Source organism: Marmota monax, unplaced genomic scaffold (assembly GCF_021218885.2).
Source record: "Marmota monax isolate L192 unplaced genomic scaffold, Marmota_monax_Labrador192_F-V1.1 WCK01_AAM20220418_F8-fsc00101, whole genome shotgun sequence".
NCBI classification, from domain to species: domain Eukaryota; kingdom Metazoa; phylum Chordata; class Mammalia; order Rodentia; family Sciuridae; genus Marmota; species Marmota monax.
Window position 1 is genome coordinate 614510 of NW_026692786.1, and position 22537 is coordinate 637046.

The window sequence follows — 22537 nt, forward strand, 5'->3', positions numbered from 1 at the left end:
TTCAAGCACTAATGAAACGTCCCCCTCAACTCTGATATCTCCCATCTTGGGATAAACCTGGGCAGTGACTGAAATGGGAGCTTCGTTCATCTCAGTGAATGCCCAAAAGAGGAGCATGGAGGAAGAGTGCACGCTGAGGCACTGACGATGAAAGGTTGGGCCAAGGTCACATGGCCAGGGACGAACAAAGCACTTTCCCAGTTAATAAACACTGGGCTCTTTTTGAGCTAGGTTCTGAGGTGAGTAAGGCTGGTGGTATAACAGTGACAAAGACAATCCTGGGCCCTGCATCACAGGGCCAGGAGGTGTAGACAGACCCACTTCAGACAGTGATAACCCAGAGTGGTCAGGGCTATGTTGGGGTAGCATGGCGGCTGTGGGAAGCCAGAGGAGGCACCTGACCCAAGCTGAGGATGATCAAGAGACCATCCCCCCAAATTCATAAGAATCATCATGAAGATTAAGAGGAGCATTCAAAGCAAGGACATGTGCAAAAACACAAGTATGGCATGGATTGGGGGGTGGGGAGGCAAGCATAGAGGGGTGGGACAACACTGGCTCACAGGTGACTGTAGAGCTTGGCCTCAGTCCCAGGGGAACTGGGGAATCAGAAGGGGTTCAGATAGGAGAGAAACAGGGTCAGTTTGGGCTGTAGGAGACCCCCCTGGCTGCCATGTGGAGGGTGGACTAGAAAGTGGTATCAGGCTGGGAGCCTGAGAGAGGCTGGAGCAGGGCAGGGAGGGGAGGAGGAGACAGGTCATGGGACACGAGGCTGAGGGCCAAATGGAAGGGAGATGGCCAGGGTGAAGTCCAGGGCTCTGACTTGGAAAAGGGGGACAGTGGGGCCAACCCTGAGATGGGAATACAGGAGAAAACAGTTTGGGGAGAATTCTGAGGCCACTGTGGGTCATGGGGTGTGTGATGGTCCCAGCGGATGTCCAAGGGGAGATGCTCTATGTCTCCCTCAGAAATAGGGTGCAGGGAAAAGGCTAAAGAATCCATGGAGGTCTGTGAGGAGCATGGCAAGACAGCCAAGGAATCTACACAGGGTCAGGAAGGGCCTGCTGTCCCCCAAAAGTTCTGCAGTGTAGGCGAGAAGGGGGGAACATGCAGAGCTCAGAAGAAAGCCCTGAGGCAGACAAGGCTGTGAGGGCCCTTTTGCGGGGAGGGAAGCTTCTGCGCAGGAGTAACAGGAGCCGCTGGGGCACGTGGGCCTAGATGCCCAACCAGACAGCCATCTTGCGCTGCGGTCACGTGGTGGTCACGTGATGTCCACTATAGGGCCCAACGGTAGGTGCAAGCCACCTGGATTGGGGTCCAGGCCTAGAACTTTTTCAAGCTTCAGGTCCCTCAGTTCCCCCCAGCCCCTCCCCCAGGCCTCAGATCCCGCCCCAGGCTCCTCCCCCAGGCCTCAGACTCCGCCCCGGCCCCCCTCCCTTCACTAGTCCCTTCCATCGGCCTCCAGGGACCCTCCCCAGCCCAGACGCTGCAGCTAAGCTGCAGACCGCCGCAGCTTGGCCACTCTTCCGATTCCTCCTCCCGCCGCACTCAGGCGCCACCTGGCCCTCTCCGGGGCGGGTAGACCACTCCGCCTCTTCCTCCACCGCTGGCCTCTTCCTCCAACCAGCAACGTCCAGAGCCGCCTCCTAAGCCCTCAGACGCTCTTCCAGACTCTGTCACCTTTGCCACGCCCTTCCCCAGCCCCCAGCTCCTCTCCCAGCCCTTATGCTGCCCTCGGGCTTCGATCCTCAGGCTGACCTTCTGTTATGGACCACGCCTCCACCCCTATCAAACCCTCCCGAGTCCCCTTCCCACCGGGCCAGTTCTGACTTTATTGCATTGCTTTATTGCCCCCAGAGGTGCGGTCCTTTACCTCCTTCTGCCCTCACGAGACCCCCTAGCTGACCCCCAACCAGGAACTGAGTCCACAGCCCACAGATGCCCTCGCTGCCCTCACGCTTCCCAGTGGAACTGGGCTCCGTGCGGGATCCAGATGCCCAGGTGGGCCGTCTGCATCGTCTGGCGGTGGCCGGCGGCCCAAGCTGGGGTCTGGCCAGGCTCCTGCGGAGAGGTGAGGACCTGGCTCCTGGGTGGCCTGCGGGACAGGACCAAGGGGCGTGGGGTGGGGTGGGTGGGTGTGGAATGTACAGCTTCAGTTGGCCAGTGAACAGCTGTATACACCAGCATCTACTGTGCGCCAGACTCAGAAGTCCGAGATGGGGATTTTAGGGTGAATCTAACTTCTGAATCATTGAGAATGAAATCTGATAGTGGCGGTATAAGAGGAATGAGGATGAGACACATCGGACAAGTGGCTTTTCAGATGGAGTGAAACTTTAATCCTGCGGTATAGGAGCCAATCATGCAAGAGAGAGACAGACAAACAGACAGACCCCGACCCCCTTGGAAGCTGAATGGCCTATGCAAAGGCACTGAAATCAAAGCAAACTGGGCATGTGTGTGCATGGGCTCTGGTAGAGGACTCAGGTCCAGATAGTAAAGGGCTTCAGAATGTGTGTGAATTTTGTTGGATTTTGTTCTCAGTGGGATGGAAAACCATTGGAATTGTAAGCAGGCAATTAACATCACAATGAGCATTAAAAATTTACAATTTCTGTTTTCATTGATTTTTGTTAAGTTCTGGCCTATTTCTGAACTTGCTTAGTTGTTGTAATTGTTGATTCTTTATTTTTCTTAATTTTTTAATGTTTATGATTTGTTGGCTGAAAATGGTTAAGGTTTGGTCTTTGCCCTTCAATATTTGAACTCTTAAGTTTCTTTTTCTTCTCTTGAGTATTAGCCAGAACTCCCAAACCATGTTGTTGGCAGACATAGTTTTCCTTGTTCTTTTTTCCTCCTTTTAATTAGTGCATTATAGTTATACATAATAGGAGGGTTCATTTTGTCAGAATCGTACATGAATGGAATTTGATTTATTCCATTTCAGTTTCTGGTCCGCCCCCCCACACACACACCTTTTCCTTCCCTTCTTTATCCTTGTTCTTGATATTAAAGGGATTGAGTCTCTATTTCTGTTTTATCATGCTTGCTATTGGCTTACAATTCTTATCAAGTAAGGGAGGTCCCGTCTATTTTCTGAGGTTCTCTTCCTTCAATTATAAGTTGATATTAACTTATATCAAGTACTTTTTTATCTACTTAAGTATGTGATGTTTGTCCTTTAATCCATGAATGCATTTTATTTCATGGATAGCTATTCTTGTGTTGAATAATCCTTGCTTTCTAGAGATAAAGCAATTTTATTTTATTTAGTGTTTTTGCATACATGATTACAAGCAGAACTGATAATATAATTGTTTTTTCTGGTTCTGGAAACTCTCATCAGGTCAGATTGGCCTCAGAAAGTGAGCCTTACCATCCTTTTAATTTTTATTGTTTTGGAACAACTTGTGTAAGATTATCTAGTTCTTAAATGATTTGTATTTAAAGAAGATGCCTTTGTGTTGCATGATGAGTGCAAAAACCATTTAGAAGACCATTGCAAAAGATGGGCTTGAGTAAAACATGATGCAGTGAATGTGGTATTCAGAGGTTCTGGAAGGTCTACATTTGAGGGGTTTTTGAGGCAGAGAGCCGGCTGGGGTGGACCAAGTGCATGATTGATTGTTTCTGCCGAGGACACAGGGGTACAAGGACAAGCACACTATGCATTGGCCCTCCTTGGCGCAGGACCTGGAGAAAGAGGAACTCATGGGGAGGGGCATAGATATAAAGCATGGAGCAGAGGGTGAGTGAATGGGAGGTGGCATCTGCGCAAAGTGATGATGGGGAAGGACATGGGGGAAGGCACAGCATTGAGGTGGCAGTGAATAAGAGGTTGCCTTTAGGTGCAGTGTTCTAATGAGAGATTTCCTCGTAGAATCCAGAAAGTTTGCTTTTCTTGAAGATTGAAGGCTGGACACATGGGACCTGTATATACAATACTGAGTTAGGGCTGGGTGAAGGTTGCCTGTCGCAGACAGTGGGACAATGCACAAGGTTTCGTGATGGTTCCTTCCTCCCAGCCCCATTGTGATCTTGACACCTCTAGAGATATGGATGCTGCACGACAGGCAGATGTCGCCCCTTGTTCTGTGGACCTAATGGTGATTTCCGGTGCACCTTGTTGAGGATTGAGTCCTCAGCAGCTGGTGCATGTATGTGGAGGGGGTTCTGGGACACTGATGGAACCCGGGGTCAGGGGTCACCCAGTCAAGGAGGGACAGTGGAGGCTGGGAATTGGCAAGAATGTTTGCCTGATGGCCCTAGGACCTCTGCCCCAGGAATGCATGGCAGGGGCAGTCCTAAGTCTTGCTGCCTCTCAGTTGTCCAGGTGGATGGTGAGAACTCTGCTGGGCAGACGGGGCTTTTCCTCTCAGCACTGTTGGGCCACAGCTCTGCCGTGCGGCTTCTCTTGGCCTTTGGCGCCAACCCCAACCAGTGAGTGGACAGGCCAAGATGCCCCCACACTCCCAGGGTGCTGAGCCTGAAAGCCAGGACTCCTCTTCTCTCCCTTGGTGATCCCCTGGTCCTCTGGGGTAGCCCTTTCTCATCCCTGCTGCTTCCCACGTTCACAGTGGTCCTCCTCTCAGCCCCACAAAGACCCAATGGCATCCTAAAGTAACCCTTCCCATTCTGGTACCACTTCCCTTGTTCACAGTGACGCCTCCATCCCCCAGGGCCATCTTCCTGCCACTTTTTGCCCCTGTTCCATCCTTTCCTAATCCATTCCCACCCTTGTTCTTGATGGCAGCACACCAGTGCATGCGGGCGCCTTCTCAGGCTGTGGCCTGGTGATGCTGCACCTGCTGCAGGCGGGGGGTGACCTGCGCCTGCATGACCAGCAGGGTCGCACACCACGAGACTGGGCTGAGCAGGGGGGTGCCAAACCAAGCTGGGAGGTAAGCAGTGGCGTTGGTGCAGGTGGGACGTCAGGGCCAGCACCGTACCCAGCCTCACCCACGTGTCCCCATCCAGATGCTGGAGCTGTTGCAGCTGTGTCATGCCCATATGTCAGCACTACTGCATGGTGCTGACCTGGCACCTACTACTTCCCTGGGTCAACTGCAGGCCAGCTCCAGGAATAGCATGTGTGGCTCCCTGTCCTCTCTGTGGCTGGTACAGACAGACAGGTAATGTTCTGCACCCTGGAGAGCTCACCCACCCATCGTGCTCAGTTACTCCAGATTCACCCTAAGCCCACCCTTTACTCCAGAACACTGAAGCCAGAGCAGATCAGGAGATCCCCTCAAATCCCAGCTTTGGGGTTTGGCCAGGTAAGTGGGAGGTATTGGGGGAGAGTGGACCAACCTTGTCTTCTTCGTGTCTCATGGCCTTGCTCCCCGTCCCCAGCTGAGCAGCCTGCAGCTGCTGGGGCTGGTCACAGGCATACCCCTGGTGGACCCCAAGGAGCTGCTACCAGCCCAGGGCGAACCTGACCGCACCTACGAGAGCACTTCCCATACCCTCATGGTCAAGTGAGAGCCCCCTCTTGTGTTCTTGCAGTGCCCCCTGCTCCCTGGCCCCCTCACAAGGAAATCCTGCCCCCATGTCTCAGACCTGCCCTCTGCTGCTCCCCATTCTCTAGCCTCCTGTGGAGGAGCCACCCTGTGGCTGTGCGGCGGCTGAAGGTCCCAGGAGCCCACCCTGATGTGCTGCTGGCTGACCTTCAGCACTGCAGGTATCCTGTCCCAGCCTCCCCGCTGCCCAGCCTGCTCCCTGCGCCAGTCTCCACCTGCCCTCCCGACTTCAGCACTCCATAACCCCACGACAGGACAGTGTGGCGATAGCCATGGTTAGTCTTCACCTCTGGGTGGAACGCAGCATGGAGCCTTCGAGCTGGAGTGATTCCCCTTCCACTGGAAAGTGGATGCCCAGTTCTTTGTGCTGTGTCCCGTGGGCCTCGGAGAGGAGGTGGGCATAGGGAGGGGTAAATGGATGGGGAGTATGGGCTCAGTGCTGGTTCTGCCACCGCGGGGCTGTGCGACCTGGGTCTCAGGTTTTCCTCTAACTGGTGGCTGGTGCAGGTGGCCTGCCTCTGGCACAGGGTGGGTGGTGTGTGCTCAAGAACAGAATCCACCCTGTGCAGGTTGGGCCTGCTTGTGAGTGGCCCGCTCTCCTCCCTGCCTAGCACCCTGCACCACCCCAACCTGCTGCTGCTGATGGCACTGAGCCCCTCTGTGGACCTGTCGGGGCTGTGCCTCCTGTTTGAGCCCGTGTGGCTGGGCTCCCTGCACGTGGTGCTGCACTCACAGAGACCAAGTGAGGAGGGTCCCCAAACCGTGCCAGGCTTGCTGCCCGGCCACCTGCTGCTGCAGGTGTTGGAGGCCCTGCTGTTCCTGCAGGCCCGCTGGCGAGCCCACGGTGGACTCACCTCCCATGCCGTGCAGCTGGTGCGGCCAGGCCTGGCTAAGGTGGGCAACCTGGAGCATGGGCGCCCACTGCACCAATGCCGGCTGCGACCCAGGTGAGTGCTTTCGCCACCCGCCTGCCCTGTGAGCCTCCCAGTGGCCACTGCCTCATCAGGCCCCTTGGGCTCCACAGGCTGCAGCAGGGCTACCCTTGGGGGAACCAAGGGGTGCCCCCACCCCCTGAACTGTACCCATGGCTGCCACTTGAGCTGATCCACGGTGACATGCCTGCCACCACCTCAGATCTCTACAGTTTCTGCATCCTGGCTCAGGAGGTTTTCACTGGTCAGTGAGTGACCACCCTATACCCTGGCCCATTGAGGCATCCCACCTGGTTGGGTTCCCTGATTGTACTTCCTCATAGGAGAGCTGCCCTGGGCTGGGAGAGAGGGGCCTGAGGTGAAGGCTAAGCTGGAGGCAGGTGAGAGCCCAACTCTGGACCCCATGGTGCCAGCCCCCTACCAGGCCCTGGTTCAGGCTGGGCTGGGCCTAGGGCCTGCTGACCGCTGGGGCAGCTTGCAGAGTACTCGATACCTGCTGCGGGAGGCCATGGCCCAGGTACAGGAAGGTCAGCAGGGGTTGGGGGTAGTCATGGAATCCCAGGCAGGTTTTTGTCCCCCATAACACGCCTCCTTTCCACAGGACTCATCCCCTGAGGTTGGTTCCACATTGGAGTGGACCACACTGTCCCCTCTACTGCAGGGTTCTCCACCAGGTTAGAGGGCAAGGAAGGGTGGTGGTGGTGCTGGGCGTAGCGGATCTGTGCCTCCCGGTTACAACCAGTTGCTCTGTCTCCCTAGAGAAACTGTTCTATGAGGTAGCTTCCAGAGTCAAGACCAGACCCAGGCCTGTGCCACCAGGCCCCGTCCCATCCCAGGTAGGGGCCGGGGAATGGAGGTGGGGGACCAAGGCAGGTGTGGGGCACCTGGGTGACCCATGCCCACTGTGCCATTGTTCTCTGCAGGCCCTGGAGACTCCTGAGGCCACAGGCCACAGCAGAGTGCAGAGGAGTGCAACCTTGGACTCCGGCAGCAGCTTGACTCTCAGCAGCAGCCCCAGCTGCAGCCCTAGCCCCAGAGCCAGGGGCCGCCTGCACTGCTGTCTGGAACCTAGCTCCATAGTACGGACACCCCAGAGCCCTTGCTAGCCCAATCCCCCCTGCCCAGTAGCCCCCTGGCCCCCTCTCCTCTGACCAGTGAACCTCCCCACCAGGGACTCTGAACCTGTTACCCCTGACCAACCTGCTTCCCTCAGGGCCCTGCCCTGCCCTCCAGCTTCCAGGAATCGGCCTCCCTGCTGGGGACCCAGAGCTCTGAGGAGCAGTTTGAGAGGAAGTTCTCAGTCAAGATTCAAGCCCTGCAGGGGCTGCTGCAGCACCCACACAGGGTTGCCCCGCTGGACCCCCGGCCCTGTGAGCCCACCCCTGCCTGGTGACCCACAGGGAGGCTTCCACACCTTGGGAGGCTGCTGGCAGGGAAGGCCATGAGGGCAAGCAAAGTGGAGGACCCTGAGCCCACCCACCATGCGCCTTCCGTTCTTCCAGGCCCGCTGGAGCTCCGTGACCCCCAGGGGCAGCTCAAGCCTTTTTCCCCTGCAGGCACCTGGCACTGAACTGATCGCAGAAGGGCTCTCCTCCAGCCTGCAGCAGTGAGAAATGGAGCCCCGGTGGGGGGACCCTTGCCTCCTCCCTCATCCCTGAGGTGACCATGGGTCTCTCCCTGCCCCACTGCTCCCCAGGATGGACCTTCTGGAGGAGATCATGGCAGAGCTGCAGAGTGGATGCCAACTGGAAGACAAGCCCAGCCTCAGCCTCACCCCTGGCACAGATTGCTAGGGCGCCAATAGGGCGCCAATGTCCTCTCCCTGAGGATATCACCCCCCTGCAGCCTTCCAGTAGAGACAAGAAAATGATAAAGCAACCCCCAACCCTATGTCTTTTTCATTTGCCGAGTCTGGCCCCAGCATGACACAACAGCCACATTTTCACCATTTTTATTCATTAATTTTGTCAGATGGTTTAGTGGGGCACACAAGGAAAGACAGGCAGGAGTTGTCCCCCTACCTCCTGTGCACAGGTCAGGACAGGCAGGGGGCTCCCGGAGGAGGAGAGAGAACAGGGTTTCGGCCTAGCCCTCCCTTGGATTTGTGCGAGAGCCCCAGAAGGGAGGATGGTGGGGAGATAGGCAAACCCTTCAGCCAGGGTGGACACTGATTTGAGGTGAGGGACCATCAGAAGCAAGTTACAAAGTTAGAAACCGGGGGTAGGCTCAGGAACTCAAGTAAATACAAAATGAAGGATTGGGCTGGGCTGAGAGTCACTGAGGGCGAAAGAGGGGAAAATAAGGTCCTTGTCAGCTCTGGCTCAGCAGTAGCTTCGGGTCTGGCCCTCAGAATGGAGAGACCAGCTAGGCGTGGGGTAAGGGGGTGGGGGACCAGCCCCCTCCCCTCTCTGACCCCCATTTCTATACAGAGACCCTCGGTGGTGCTCACCCCCTCTCCCGTAGGCTGGTGGGGCTGCCCTGTAGAGCAGGAGAGGCTCTGGAGGGCCCCAGGGGCCAGGTACCCTGTGAGGGGTACGGGGACCCCAAGGTGCCCGCTGCTTCTGGGGAAGGCGGGGGGCTGGGGGTCCGGGATCTGAACGACTTCGGGGGTGGGCCGGAGGGGAAGAGGAGGAACAGGAAGAGGCAGGTGAAGGACCCCTGGGCCCTAGGGCTAGGTTGACATAGAGGGGCTCAGGCCGGGTGGGACGTCGGGCAGAGTGCTGTGGGGCTGAGTAGCCAAGATGGTCAGGGGGAAAGCAGGAGGGGGTTGGGGGGTAGCTGACCAGGAAGTCAGGGGACCTGTGGAGTGGTGGTGACTGGCCAAGCATGCCATATGAGGCATTGAGCCTATCAGGGGGCATGGAGCGAAAGGGACTCCAGGACTGGGTAGGGCCCGCATAGGAGGACCCCTCGCTTGCCCCAATCTCATAGTACAGGTTCTCTCCCCTGTCTGGAGGGCCCAAGGAATTCCTCCAGACTGGGGCTGGGGAACTGGGCTGGAAGGATGGGGGGCCCAGGGGATACAGGCCTGGTTTGGGGGCCCCAAGGAATGGTGGCAAGCACTCCCGGGGGGCTGGGGAAAAGAAGCCAGGAGTAGGAATCTGTGAGGGGACAGAACATGGGGACTGAGCTGACATCTCGGGGGCATCCCTGCACCCCCCACCTGCCCTGAGCTGGGCACTGACCTGTGCTGGGCCTCTGAGTCCCCTCCTTGAGGTCCCCATGGGCCGCTGGCTCCTCACCAGGCTCCCATCACTTTGTTGTCTTGGTAGGTAGGATGGGGGTCCTGGGGCCCAGGCACCCGAATGGGCCAGGGAGTGAGGGGGGGGCCCACTCCCTGAGATCCCCACGGGCTCCCCGCCTACTTCCAGGGACAGTGAGCGGCGGAAAGGGGAACGGGGAACAGATGGTGTGCCCCCATGCTCCTGTTGGCTCTGTCGCTCGGCCACCTGCTGAGCCCGCTCAGCCAGGGCCAGAGCCATGAGGCGTGCTGGGTTCTTGGGGGGTGGAGGTGGGGCCCCCCCAGGGCGCAGGAGGGTCAGGGGTGGGGGTAGCAATGGTGAATCCATACCAGGACCTACAGAGAAAGGAATGGGAAGGAAGTCAGCTGTGTTGTGGGACAACCTCAGGATCTATGAGAGTATGAGATGGACCAAGCAGGACTCACCATGCTGGCCCTGGGTTCCCCGGGGACTAGGCAGTGCCAGCTTGCTGCTGATCTCCTGTTGACAGGTGTCACTCAGTTGGGTCTCGGCTCCACGCAGCAGCAGGGGAATAAGATGGGGGCGCAGGCCCGGGCCAGGGCTGAGTGCTGGTGTTGGGGTGGCTGAGGCAGGTGTTCCCCCAGCCCCCAGCAGTTCTAGGACAGCAGGTGGCACTGATACAGCCAGGGGCTCTGAGATGTCCAGGGCAGTGGGTGAAGCAGGACTGGTGGGCCCCCGAGGTGAGAGAGCCTGGGGGGTCACCCTAGGTGGGAAGGCAGAGGCAGAGGCCGGGGGTGCTGGGCTGGCAGGAGGTGCAGGGTCCCCTGGGGTGGGGCTGCTGCAGCGAAATGTAAGGGGATCAAAGTCAAGCCCCCGCAGTCCCTCCAGGCAGCGTGGTGGGCTGAAGTCCAGTTCATCACCATCATCTAGCCAGGCTGAGGTGCGGTGTGAAGGGGACCCAGAGTGTGGCCCCAGGCCAGCTGCTGAGGACTTGGAGGAGGAAGAGGAGGAGGAAGAGGAAGAGGAGGAAGAGGAAGAAGATGAGGAGGACAGGCTCTCGCAGGAACCAGCAGGTGCTGGGCCCACAGGGAAGGCGTCACTGCTGGAGTGGGGTCGCCGTAGCCTGTGCAGCCTCTGGAGGCCTGGAGGGGGCACAGTTAGAGACCAGACGTCAGAGCAAACAGGACACAGGTCCACAGAAAGGCAGGAAGCAAACAAGAGGCACTTCCCTAGAGAGGGCCAACGAGGCCGTGGATTTAGGAAGAATTATTCAGGCAAGACCATGAAGAGACCATTCCAGATCCCAAACAAGAATGGAGTCTTGCTGCCCCAGGGTCTGTGAGCTGCTGGGCATCCAGATGGGACTGTTTGGGGAAAGCAAGTCACCCTTGTCCTGTGATTTCAATGTGTGCAGACCCTACAGTAGAGCACCTCTACTCCTGGGAATGTGGCAGAGCAACCTATGACAGGGACTCCTCACCCTGGGGATTTAGGATGGGATACCACCCCAGAATAGAAAGCAATGGGCTGAATCTGGGCTATGCTCAGCAACACGGATGGCAGTTCGTAATGGAGTTGTGAATGAAAAATTCATTCTATAGACGGCATGATACCTCCTCGCTCCTTTCTTAACATTTCCTGTAAATAGTATCAGAAGCAACTAGAACTGAGCAGTATGTTCTTTACACATATACTTGTATTCGATAAAACCTTGAAGCAAGTTCATGATCAGCATCAAATTTAGAGGATGGGGGAGAGGGAAGGGGCTCCTGGGCAAGATATTAGGGCTCTTCTAGCTGTGCTTAGGGAGTTGGTGGGTATTCATAATATTTAAATTTTTTGAAAAGGAATGCATAAACAAAAGACTGTTTTAAAGGAACCTGGATGAGCCAGGAGGCAGAGTGTATAGTGGATTTTAGCCAACTCATTGTACCTAAAGTTCAGATTTTAAAAATTTAAACATTCAAGAATCCTTCCAAATCTGAAATATAACTTTTGGGGACAAAACCAGGGCTTCAGTTCCCCTATGATGCTTGGGTACATGTAGGGCCTACCCCCTGCTCACCAGCACCGCTGGCCTGGGATGACAGAGACTCTTCGCTCTTGGCAGATCTCAGTGTGACTGTGTCGGGTCGACTGCCTGTGAGGAGAGGTAGGAGAGGTAGGAGGGCCTCCACACACCATCCCCCCACCCCCCGTGCCAACTGCACAGGCACAGCCACTGACCTGAAGGCTGTGGTGGGGCTCTGGTACCCCCTAGCCAAGGCAGGGGCTTCTTTCGGGGGACACTGGGGCCCCGGCCTAGAGCAAAGAATGTCTTCCAGCTGCTACCCCCTGGCTTCCGCTGTTTCTCACCTCTGTCCCTTTTCCTCCTGGGGTTTGGGTGAGAAACAAAAGGCAATTTGAGTCATGGCACACCTCCAGTCCTCCTCCCCGTCCCCCCAAATCCCACTCACCTTTCCACAGGTGAGGCGGGGGCCTTGGGAGCTGTGGGCTCAGTGGGTGTTCCCAGCCGACCCTGGGTGCGAGCCTGAGCTTCCTCCAGTGTCAGCAGGCGAGTGGAAGGGCCACTGCCCGCAAGAGACTTGGGCCTGGGGAGGAGGCAGCGGCCTGGGGAGGTCAGAAAGGGGGAAACTATCAGCTTTGGGGTCACTTAAGGCTACAGGCAAAGCCAAGCGCCACAGCCCAAGCCCCGGCCCGCAGCATGCCCACCCGGGCTGGCAAGGCAGGGGGCCAGGGTGGATCAGGCGGGAATGGGGGTGGGGCAGCAGGCAGGCGAGGAGGAGAGGTGAGGCAGAACGAGCTGATGAGAAGGCAGCTCCCAGCAGCCAGCAAGGGCAGCGGCTCTGGTCAGTTACCTCGGGCCAGAGGGCCCTCCGACGAGCTGAATCCTGACTGGGCTGGGGTCCCGGGCAGGGCAGGGAGTCTGGGCAGGGCCCAGGCAGGGTCAAATCTGGGGACCTCCCACTTCCTCCCAGGTAGACCCATGGCCCCAAGTGCCCCCAGGAGCTATAAGGGGTGAAGGAAGAACGGCGTCCTGGCCAAGAAGTGGGGATCCTGAGCGTAGGAGCTGAAATGAGAAGGAGGGGGCGGGGGGGGGGCAGGGAGAGGGATGGGCCGGGCGGGGTCCTCAAGGAGTTGGGAGGGAGGTCCGGCTTCAGTGGGGTAGGGATAGGGCTGGAGCCCACCTGCCCTCCCACTGCTGCCCTGACGTTGAGTGGGCAGTAGTCAAGACATCAGAGGGTAGGATGGGCATACCTGCAGGGTCAAGGCCAGCAGAGGTGAAGGTGTCACTGAACAGGACCTCCACATGGGTGAGCAGGAATTCCACCACCACAGACTGCACCCGAACCTCCCGGAAGGCTGCTGCTCCACCCAGCCCCACTGACTCCAGCTCCATGGACCTGGGAGAAGAGAAGGGGGGGCAGGCGCCTAAAGCCTGGGCTGGCAGGTTCTGGGTGGGCAGTGTGGGGAACCAATGAAGTAATGACTGTCTGTTCAACACCTCAGACTTTCCTGAACTAATCACATGTGGAACTGAGTGCCCAGCCTTTCCCCAAGCTTCCCTACTTGACCTCTCTCTTTCCTTCATACCCACATCCAATCTGTCAGCAAAACCTGTTAATTTCACCTATAAAATCTATCCAGAATTTAACTCTTCTCCCCTCTACTACACCCTGGCTGCTATGGTTTGGATCACACATATCCCCCATAAGGTCCCCAAGGTGGTGTTATTGGGTGGTGGTGAAACCTTTAAGATGTGGAGCTAGTGGGAGGACTTTAGGTCATTGAAGGCATGACTTTAAGGGGGATTTGGGGATCTTAGTCCCCTCCTCACTTTCTTTTTTGTGTCCTGGCCATTAGGTGCTATAATGTGTTGCTTCGCCACTGGCCAAAGCAACAGGGCCAATTGATTGTGAACTGAAACCTCCAAAACTATGAGCCAAAATAAACCTTTTCTCTTTATAAGTTAATCATCTCAGTATTTCATTACAGTGATGGAAAGCTGACTGACACACTAGCCCAGAGTCTGTTCCCTTCCACATGAACATCAGAGCACCTCCTCCCAGGCCTCCTGTTCCTATCCCTGTCCCCAGAGTCTATTCCTACCTATAGCAAGAGGGAGCCTGTGAACAAAACTGAGTCAGATAAGGGCCTTCCCTGTTCAGAGCCCCATCCCAGCTGCACCACACTCCAGCTAAAAGCAAAATCCTCACTATGATCCGTGAGTCACGCCTCTATCTGGTCTGATTACTTCTCTGACCTCATCTTTACCTCCCCTCTGTTCCTCTCACTCCCTCAGCTCCAGCCACACCGGCCTCCCTGCTGTTCTTCCCACACATCAGGGTCCACCCCAACCTTCTGTTTGCACTCACTGCTCCTGTTTGGCTTGTTCCTTCCCAGAGTCCACACACCCTACACAGGTCTTGACTCAAATATTACCTTTTCAGTGCAGTCTTCCCCACCCACCTTTTTAAAAATTGTAGACCTCCTTATCTGAACCCTTGGTCTTTCTTTTCTGTTTAATTTCTCCCATACTTTTTGTGCCCTTTTTTGATGCACCACCTGTTTTACTTATTTGCATGTTTCCCAGAACATAGAACTCCTCCAGGATACAGATTTTACCTGTCTTGGTTAGCAGCAGATCTGCCAGGGCTTACCTTGCTGCTGGCCATAAAAAAAAAAAAAAAAAAAAAAAAAGGAAAAGAAAAGACATAAGCCTTCTCTGCCATTCTATCTAGAAACTTCAAACTGCCATGACTTGGTACACTTCCCTTCCTGACTCCTCTCTTCCTTCTTGGTATCAGACATTACACTGTATTTTTCTTTATGATTCATTGTCCATTTCCTCCATGGGAATGTGGGCCCCAGGAGGATAGGATCTTGCTCACTACTGTGTTGCAAGTGCTAAGATCAGGGCCTGGTACATGGGAGTTACTTGAAAAATATGAAGAGGGTCATGCTGGTAAGCTGCCAGTTTACCGTAGGAGGTTGGGTGCCCAGACAATGGCCAGGTTGCGGGCATGCATGCTGGTGTTGGCACTATGTCGTGCCATTCGAGCCAAGTGCCTCAGCAGGTACTCCAGAGTCCTGAGAAAGGGAGCAGAGGGGGACAGCTGAGCCTCAGCCCCCTTGGAACCTACCACAGTCCTTCCCTGCTGCTCCTGGTTTACCTGTAGTGTGGTGGGGGCAGCTGCTGAATGACATCATGGACTCGAACCAGGCGTTCCTCCTCCCCAGGCACTGACATGGCCTCCTGAGATGGTTGACAGGCATGATGGGGCTGGGCCAGACGCATCCCCACACCCTCCAACCTTGCCAGCTCCCTTACTCACACTGAACTTCCCATAGAGTTGGTAGGTGAGCAAGGGATTTGGCAGCTCTCGGAAATAGAGCTTGCAGAGGGAGGAGACACTGTGGATGTCCTGAAGGAAGGCGGGGCCAGACAGTTCAGGGATCCTCTCACTGTCAAATTCATGCCTGAGGTCATTAGATGCAGAGGAGGAAGGTTCAGATCAAATTGGCTCACCTGACCATATTCCCCTAGCCCTACCCCAAGTTCCCGCAGATGAATATAACTGTCTTCCCTAGGCCCAATGCTGAGCTATCCAGGGAGAGAACCTTACAATCCCCCCAAAAATCCTTGTGTGGCAAAGGCAAGGGTGCCCCATTTTAAAGAAGAGGACACTGAGGCTCTGGTGTGTGATACCTCTGCCTATAACTACTGAAGGCTGACTCCAGAGCGACCATGTTCCTACCATGAAGTTGTGTCATTCCTCTGGCTTTAAGCAGTCACTGGAAAATGCAGATAAAATCCTAGCAACCCCCTACTCATAACTCTGGTGGGGCCCAGTGCTAGAAGGTGAAGCTCCTGTGTAGAACAATCTCCTGTTGGTCCCACTGCTCCTTCGGGCTTTGAGCTCTCACTTCATGGCCTCTGGCCTCCCCTTGCTGTATTTTGTTTTTTCAATATTGGGGATTGAACCCAGGGGCACTCTACCACTGAACCCCTAATGCTTTTTTATTTTAAGACAAAATCTCACTAAGTTGCCCAGGCTGGCCTTAAACTTGCTATCCTCCTGTCTCAGCCTCCCCAGTAGCCTGGGTTACAGGTGTGTGCTACCATCCTCATTCCTTCCCACCACTAGACTGTTATGAGGTCTGTCTCTTCTTGGCTTAGAATCCTTCTGTGGTTCTCCCTGGCTCAGAATAAAAGCCTAAATCCTAACAGTCATGAAAAGGCAGGGCACACACTGCCAACAATCTCCACCCCATCACCTGCTGCTATCCCCACTGCGCTGGTTGCTTGCTCCACTATGACTGCTTTTCCCAGGAGATCCACGTGGCCTGTTCCCTCACCGCCTCCACAGCTCTTCCCCATGAGGTGCCTCTGCCCACACTATCTAAAACTGCAATCCTCCTTCCTGGTTGATCCCCCTTACCCCTAATCAATTTTTCTCCAAAGCATCTGTCACCTTCTAGTAAACTCTTATCATTTTTTTTCTTTTTTTGCTCTTTTCTCCTTCTAGTATGTGAGCCCAACGAGGGCAGAGGTTTCTGTCTTGTTCTCCATTACTAGTATGGACTAATGCTCAGTATGTGGCAGGTGCCCAGAGAAGGTTGATCCCTCTGCTTATGCTAATTCTACTCTCACCTTTCAGGCCTTAGCTGGAGTGTCACTTCCTCGAGGAAGCCCTCCCTCCCTGACCCCAGCTTTTATTCACCCCTTCTCTGTGCCTTCCTAAATTCCAATAACTATGAACCTGGCACAAAATACAGGGCTGGACTAGAGAAGAGCTCAGTGAATCTTATGGAAGGGGTTGGTGGAGGGCCCTCACCGTAGTCTTTGGATGTTGGAGGACACGCCTGAGAGCCTGTAAATTCCATCCACCACTCCGTGGGCCTCAATAAACTCAGAGCAGCAGCGTAGCACTTGGGGTACTGGGGGAAAGCAACAGAGTCAGGGCTGGGGGGTAGCATCCTAGATAAGAGGGGTGGGGTGGGGTGGTGGACCCAATTCTCACCATCCTGGCCTGAGTTGCTGAGGTGTTCTCCAAGGTCACAGCCAAACACTCTCTGCCGCAAGATTCCCCGCTGCCGCAACCGCTGCCGAGAAGGGCGGGAGCGCATGAAGGTTCGGAGGAGACCAGCTAGCTTCCCACGAGGTCGAGGTACAGCTGTAGGGGAAAGGAAGGCTCCGTAGGGTCAGCTCAGTCATAAGCCTGGTGGGGCAGGGGGAATAGACCTGACCCCTGGTTTCCATTACCTGAGGTCAGAGAGGAGATACCCTGGGGAGCTGGGATGCCACACAGGGGACCATCAGCATCTGCGGGGTGGACAATGGGTGGAAAGGATGGATGGTAGGCAGAGGATGCAGGGGGGCCTCCCACTCTGTCCACGGCACTTACCTGCTTTTAGGCCTGGACCCGGCCGCTCTGTGAAGAGTTCTACACACTCACTGGGGAAGAAGCCAACCTGAGGAGGAGGCACTGTCAGTGGCTGGGTCACCTAACTTGGCATGGCACCCTAGACCCACATGTCCAAAATAAGCCAGGCTCACCTGGAAACCTCGCTTGCCTCGCCACCAGCTCCGATCCTCTGTGGGTGGCATGTCAATCACTGAGACAATGTCTCCTACCTGGAAATGGACATGTGGAAGGAGGAGGGTCAGAAGGGGCAGGGGAAGTGGGGAGCCCAGTTGGAGACTGCTTGCCCACAGCCTCACCTCAAAGGATAACTCATCTGGTGCCTGAGCTGTGTACCGTTTGACCACATGGGCAGCAGCCACCGCAGGGATATTGAGTGAGGCCTCCTCGCTGAGGAGCAGTCGCCGGCCGTGATTGTCCAGCTGAGAGGGAGGTGAGATGCAGCAAGAAGAGGTCAGAAGAAAGAGTTAATAAAGACAGATGAGTTCCTCCAAGCCCAGTGATGTCACTGCTTGTCCCCGGACTTAAGAGCCTCTGTCACTCAGAGCTACTGGTCAATCACCTAAATTCCTGCCCCCCCCCCCTTTAAAACAATTGTCCCTTTTCTCCACACTTGACAAGTCCCAGGACTCTTCTGACCCCAAGACCTCGCCACATACTCCAGCACCTGGAGTGTTTTTACTATCTAAAACCCCTCTGGTTTAAACCAGGTGTTCTTTGAGTTACAGCCCAATCCATTTCTAACTGGGATACTTTTAAATGCTCAGGTTCCCATAGTCCAACACCTGCTAAAACACAGACACACATAGACACATACTTCTCTCACAGGCGCCCACATAGACACTAAAATACCAACGCTTCCCTCACTCTGGCTCCTTTCTTTTCTGTGCCCACACACACTCCCAACTGGTTCTCACACCTCAGACACCCTAGCTTTCTCCTAATTCCAAGCACCCCCTGCCCATACCCACCTCCATCCAGGTGAGCACAGGCCCACAGTTGAGGTTACTGTCCACCAGTCCTGATAGGGTCTCCAGGTACTGTAGCAGCAGTGGTACCAGCATCTGTGGGCAGGTTGTAAGGGTAGGCTCCTGTGAACAGATGCTGAGAGAGCCTCTGCCCTCCCACACTGCCCTGGCTCATCTCTGGGCAGGATCAAAATTCAACCTGGATGCATGGGTGTTGAAATATTGTCACATCAATTGGTAAATAATCTTTGCTAAGCTCCAGTGTGCAATTGATATGGCTATGCTAACCCTCCTGTGGAATCTCTGGACCTTCCCACAATCCCAAAACTAAAGGAAGCCTCCAGAACCCTTTTATGTTTCTAAGGCTTCTCCACTCTGATTGGTTGGGACTCAGACCATACCAATCTTTAAATATTTATCTATCCCCCCACCATGGTGATTTCACTAATGCCTAGTGAAGACACACCAATGGCTGAGGCAGGGGCTGAGACAACAAGTATGTTACCTGAGCAGCCCTGGCACCCTCCGGGGGTGGGGGGAGCTCTGGGAGGCAGGAAAACCTTCGGTCAAATATGCACCTATGGAGATGGGCATCCAGGGAACGGAAGTCATCATAACTACGGAGAACTGGCCAAGAACGGCCCTGTTGGAGCAAGAGGGACAGAAGAGAACAGTGGTCCCATTACATTGAGCAGGACCATGGCGGCCAGTTCCTCAAGCTACATGAAAAGCAAGGGTGGCTTTACCTGACAGGTCACCTGCACCCCAAACACCAGCTCATTCTCTCCAGAGAGGCTGGGGCCTTCACGTTCTGGAGATAGGAGGAGCTGCAGAGGGAAACAAAGGCCCACATGAAGGCCTCACTTTTGTCTCAATCCTGACCTCTCTAAATTGGCACTATCTAGGGATGGGTCTGTGTCACCCTCCTGAACCTTCCCAAAGATAGGACTTAGTGATCTTTTGGTCAGAGTATAGGGCTCTGGCACAGAACAGATAACTAAGAAAAAAATCAGTGAATGAATAAGTCAAATAACAATTGGATGAACAAATGAGCAGCTCTCCCCATCTGCCCTAGCCCCTGCAACTCCTGCTACTGACTGCTCAGACAGGAGGAGCAGCTAGTATAGTAACAGACTTCAGTGATAAAGCAGTTGATATTGGTTCATGTTTGGGTAGGATCTCACCTTCCCATCTGGATGCAAAGACCCCATACCTGAATGTGGCCAAAGTCAACGTTCTCATAGTGGAAATGGGCACAGTCAGCCAGGCGGGGGAAGGGACCTCGAGGAGCTGAGAGCCTGGGAGAAGGTGACACATCACCAATGACTCCCTCCTTCAGGCTCCCTCCCTCTTTAAGCTTCCCTTCTTCCTAAGCTAAACCTTTTCCTCCATCACCCCTCACCTCTTCCCAGGCTTCCCCTTCACATTGGGCCCCCCAGTTGGGGGTACAGGTTGCACTGTGCCTTCCCCTGAGCCATCCAAGCTGTCAGTGCTGCGGGCCTGTAGAGCATAGAGAAGAATCAGAGGCTCCCAGAGATGGGAGCAAAGAGACAAAAGGAGCATTGTTATCTGCCAGCCTGGACCTACAGGCCCAGGTTGCTCCTTGCTCCATGTTTTCCTGAGCATGGGGCAAAATGGTAGGTCACCAGGAGGTAAGGACTGGACTGAGGATAGGCTTCTTCATGTGTGGTCTAGAGTGGAGGACTAGAGGAACAGGGGCCAAGGCATGGGTCATCAACAGGAGAGAGAGCATAGTGGGCTCAGCTCTCCCTGTTTAAGACCCGTCAGTAGCCTCTGCAGGGTACAGTTATCTCCTGCCACACTCTGGACATTCACAGTTCACATCTTGTCAGTCCTCTGCTTCTAACCCCTCCCTTCCTTCCAGATTCTTCACAAGTGCCAGGATCACCCAAATTTGGCCCTGTCTATCCATAGATCTGGACCTTCAATGGCTCTCTGCTGTCTTCAAGATGAAGTTGGAAGTCTCTGGTCTGATATTCAAACTTCTCTAAATTGGTTTCTGTTTACCTCTCCAGTCCTGTCTCTCCCCATTGTCCCTACTCTCAAAGCTCTTGAACTTCTGAGAGTCCAGCAAAAGCACCACCTTCTCATTTCTTTCTATGCTTTTGCACATGCTATTTCCTCAGCCTGAAACCTTTGTCCCCACCCTATCATTAGGTCCTCTCCTCACCCCTCAGGCCTCAACTCACATATGTACTACTCCAGAAAGCCTTTCTTGATCTTTTAGGCTGTGCCAGGCATCTCTTCTAGACTCTCTCCATCCTCTGAGGTCCTCCAATCCCAAGCTCCACAACTTTACCTGACTTTGTCCCATCATAGCCCTGAGCACTCCTGAGATGCCACTATCTGGTGACAAGCCCATCTCCCCCACTGGACTTTTTATCTCCCCAGAAACAGGGCCCCAGGCTGAGACACCCCAGCACACCCAGCACAGAGGTGGGCACAGTTGCTACTCTTCATAGGGAAGATCATTCTGCATTCCTCTCTGGATCTGCAATGCCCAGTGCCAGCCCCATTGTACAGCATGGGCTAGGTAAAACCTGATGAATAAATTAGCCAACTACCAGATGGGAATTCAGGGATTCCCCACATTGGGCTCCAGTTTCTCCCTCCTCCATGTCCCTGCAACCCGGAGTTCATCCCTGGGTCTCACCCTCAGGGTCTGTCCCCTGCCAGCCCATGAAGCTCCCCAAGGCAGGATGGGATCTGACTCTCTCTGTGCCTGGAGCATGTCTGTTGAGTGAGGGAATGAGGTACAAATGGATGAATGGATGAATGGTGGGAGAGGGAGCCAGTGGAGGAGGGGAGATGAGCACAAGAAGATGGAGAGGACCCAAGGATCAAGGGGAGGTACAGTACTGGCTTGTTGGGTGGAGTAAGGAGGGGAGCGGCTGGAAAGGCTAAGGTAAGGGTTCTGACAGATGGGGGGCCGGGGATTGAGAGGAGCTGGGATGGGGGTGAAAATGAGGGAGAAGGAGAAGAAAAGGGTCAGGCTGAGGATGAAGCCGGTGGGGGTGGGGCTCAGGAATGAGAAAGGGGCTGTTGGGAGGAGGAGGAGGCTAGACCAGGGGGGAGTGAGGGTGTGGATGAGGATGCCGAGGAAGGCGCTGGAATGGAGACTGGTTTCCAGGGAGCCTCAGCAGACCCCTGCGGGGGCCACTCGCGTGGCGCGGGTCCTTCCCTGGACCAGTCCCTCCTCGAAAGCCTGGGTCCTCGGCCACTGTCAGCCCCATTTAGGGCGCGGAGAGGGATGCGCGGAGGGGGCGGGGTCGATGTAAGGGCTCGGACCCAGGACCTGGCCTGGGGACTAGAGGGATCGCGACGAAGGGTGAGGGGCGGCGCAGGCCGAGGGTCCGGGCGGGGCCAGGGGCGGGGCGCGCAGGGAGGGGCCGCGCACGGACAGAGTGACACGCGGACCGACAGACTGACGGCCGCGTGGGCCCCTCACCACCATAGTCGCGTAGCCTCCGTCAGGCCCCGGCCGCGCTAGACCTCTCGTTCATGGTCCTCGTCGCCGCAGCCGCCGCCGCCATGGCGACACAAAGGGGAGGGCGCGAGCCGCGCGCGGGCGGCTGCAGACCCCGCCCCTAACGGCCGCCGGTGGTTTCAGCGCGCGCCCCACGGGGGCGGGGGTATAACGGGGACGCGGCGCCGCTTCTCATTGGCCCCACCCTTGGCCTTTTGGCGACGCCACGCCCACCTGGAGTTTTTTCATTGGCTTTGTCTTGGGTACCACCCCCGGCTCTGTCTCTCTTCGGTCCCACCCCCGAAGTTTGACAGCGCCACGCCCATGACTGCTTTTTATTGGCTGTCATCCTCCTCCTGAGACACACCCCCAGGTTCTTTATCCTTTGCTTCCGACATTTCTAATATTAAGCAATAGACCGTCCTCTTACTTGACTCTCAGTGATCACTACTCCGACATTCTTAATTGGATTCTCCCACGGCCTTAGGGTTTGGGTCCAGTCCTCGAGCAGCTTTTCAAAGCCTCGGTCCTCTACTCCCACCTTGTGGGTCCAGACCCTGACCCCACCCACAGAATCAGGAGGGCGCTCCGCCCACTTTCGTTTTTTATTGCCTCGCACACCCTGCGTGGGATAAAATCTTCAGTCCTCTACGACTTGCCTTCGGCGTACCCACTGGACATTTTCCTCGTCTCCCCTTCTACTGCTTATTACAAACATCCTCGACTCCTTTGTCCTGGAGAAAGGTTTAACCCAAAATGCTAGAACATGATCTTGCCTCCCATAAAGCCACTCTCAATTATTCCTACAACAGATTGAGCCGTGACCAGGAGACACTCTGTAACAATGCTCTTTCCAAGAGGACGCTGTCGTTGGTCATACCCTCAGAAGAGCCTTCACCTCAAGAGAGCATACCTTGGTTTATACACTCATTCATTTCATAAAAAACTCAGACCAATTTTGTGAATACATCAACAATCAAAACAGGAAAATATACCCTACC

General features: G+C 55.3%; 2 protein-coding genes across 7 annotated transcripts; one reads left to right on the forward strand and one right to left on the reverse strand.

Moving 5' to 3' along the window:
• The first annotated feature begins 2 nt into the window (after window positions 1-2).
• LOC124094972 (inactive serine/threonine-protein kinase TEX14-like) lies at window positions 3-8341 on the forward strand. Of its 4 annotated transcripts, XM_058580466.1 has the most exons (15): window positions 3-2071; window positions 4326-4901; window positions 4978-5132; window positions 5216-5276; window positions 5353-5477; window positions 5588-5680; window positions 6131-6466; window positions 6544-6695; window positions 6775-6968; window positions 7053-7125; window positions 7211-7287; window positions 7375-7530; window positions 7665-7821; window positions 7954-8057; window positions 8148-8341. In XM_058580466.1, the coding sequence occupies exons 2-14, from the start codon at window positions 4797-4799 to the stop codon at window positions 8019-8021; spliced, it is 1752 nt and encodes a 583-aa protein (XP_058436449.1). In that variant the 5' UTR covers window positions 3-2071; window positions 4326-4796; the 3' UTR covers window positions 8022-8057; window positions 8148-8341. The 4 variants fall into 4 exon arrangements, with proteins under 4 accessions (XP_058436449.1, XP_046303989.1, XP_058436450.1 ...); XM_046448033.2 differs by lacking the exon at window positions 3-2071 and having other exon boundaries at window positions 2149-4901; XM_058580467.1 differs by lacking the exon at window positions 3-2071 and having other exon boundaries at window positions 2149-4901; window positions 8008-8057.
• Window positions 8342-8386: 45 nt separating this feature from the next.
• Arhgap33 (Rho GTPase activating protein 33) lies at window positions 8387-21633 on the reverse strand. 3 transcript variants are annotated; one of them, XM_058580451.1, is made up of 23 exons: window positions 21519-21598; window positions 20724-20803; window positions 19452-19549; window positions 19263-19347; window positions 18796-18876; window positions 18555-18692; window positions 18053-18145; window positions 17381-17503; window positions 17216-17293; window positions 17064-17130; window positions 16922-16981; window positions 16680-16832; window positions 16494-16596; window positions 14991-15135; window positions 14829-14911; window positions 14638-14745; window positions 12913-13058; window positions 12111-12264; window positions 11881-12026; window positions 11720-11794; window positions 10119-10796; window positions 9637-10028; window positions 8387-9552 (listed from the first exon to the last, which is right to left on the reverse strand). In XM_058580451.1, the coding sequence occupies exons 2-23, from the start codon at window positions 20799-20801 to the stop codon at window positions 8773-8775; spliced, it is 3864 nt and encodes a 1287-aa protein (XP_058436434.1). In that variant the 5' UTR covers window positions 20802-20803; window positions 21519-21598; the 3' UTR covers window positions 8387-8772. The 3 variants fall into 3 exon arrangements, with proteins under 3 accessions (XP_058436434.1, XP_058436433.1, XP_046303934.1); XM_058580450.1 differs by having other exon boundaries at window positions 8387-10028; XM_046447978.2 differs by lacking the exon at window positions 20724-20803 and having other exon boundaries at window positions 8387-10028; window positions 21519-21633.
• Window positions 21634-22537: the final 904 nt, after the last annotated feature.

Bases quoted from the DNA above. Each gene is read 5' to 3' on its own strand.
- Arhgap33 (XM_058580450.1), bottom strand. From the start codon at position 20,801: ATGCTCCAGGCACAGAGAGAGTCAGATCCCATCCTGCCTTGGGGAGCT. The intron at 18,693-18,795 runs GTAAAGCCACCC...TTGCTCCAACAG, and splicing joins GGGTGCAGGTGACCTGTCAG to GGCCGTTCTTGGCCAGTTCT. The intron at 12,265-12,912 runs GTATGCCCATCC...TGACCTCCCCAG, and splicing joins TGCTGGCCTTGACCCTGCAG to GCCGCTGCCTCCTCCCCAGG.
- LOC124094972 (XM_058580466.1), top strand. From the start codon at position 4,797: ATGCTGCACCTGCTGCAGGCGGGGGGTGACCTGCGCCTGCATGACCAG. The intron at 7,288-7,374 runs GTAGGGGCCGGG...TGTTCTCTGCAG, and splicing joins CAGGCCCCGTCCCATCCCAG to GCCCTGGAGACTCCTGAGGC. The intron at 7,531-7,664 runs GTACGGACACCC...TGCTTCCCTCAG, and splicing joins GTCTGGAACCTAGCTCCATA to GGCCCTGCCCTGCCCTCCAG.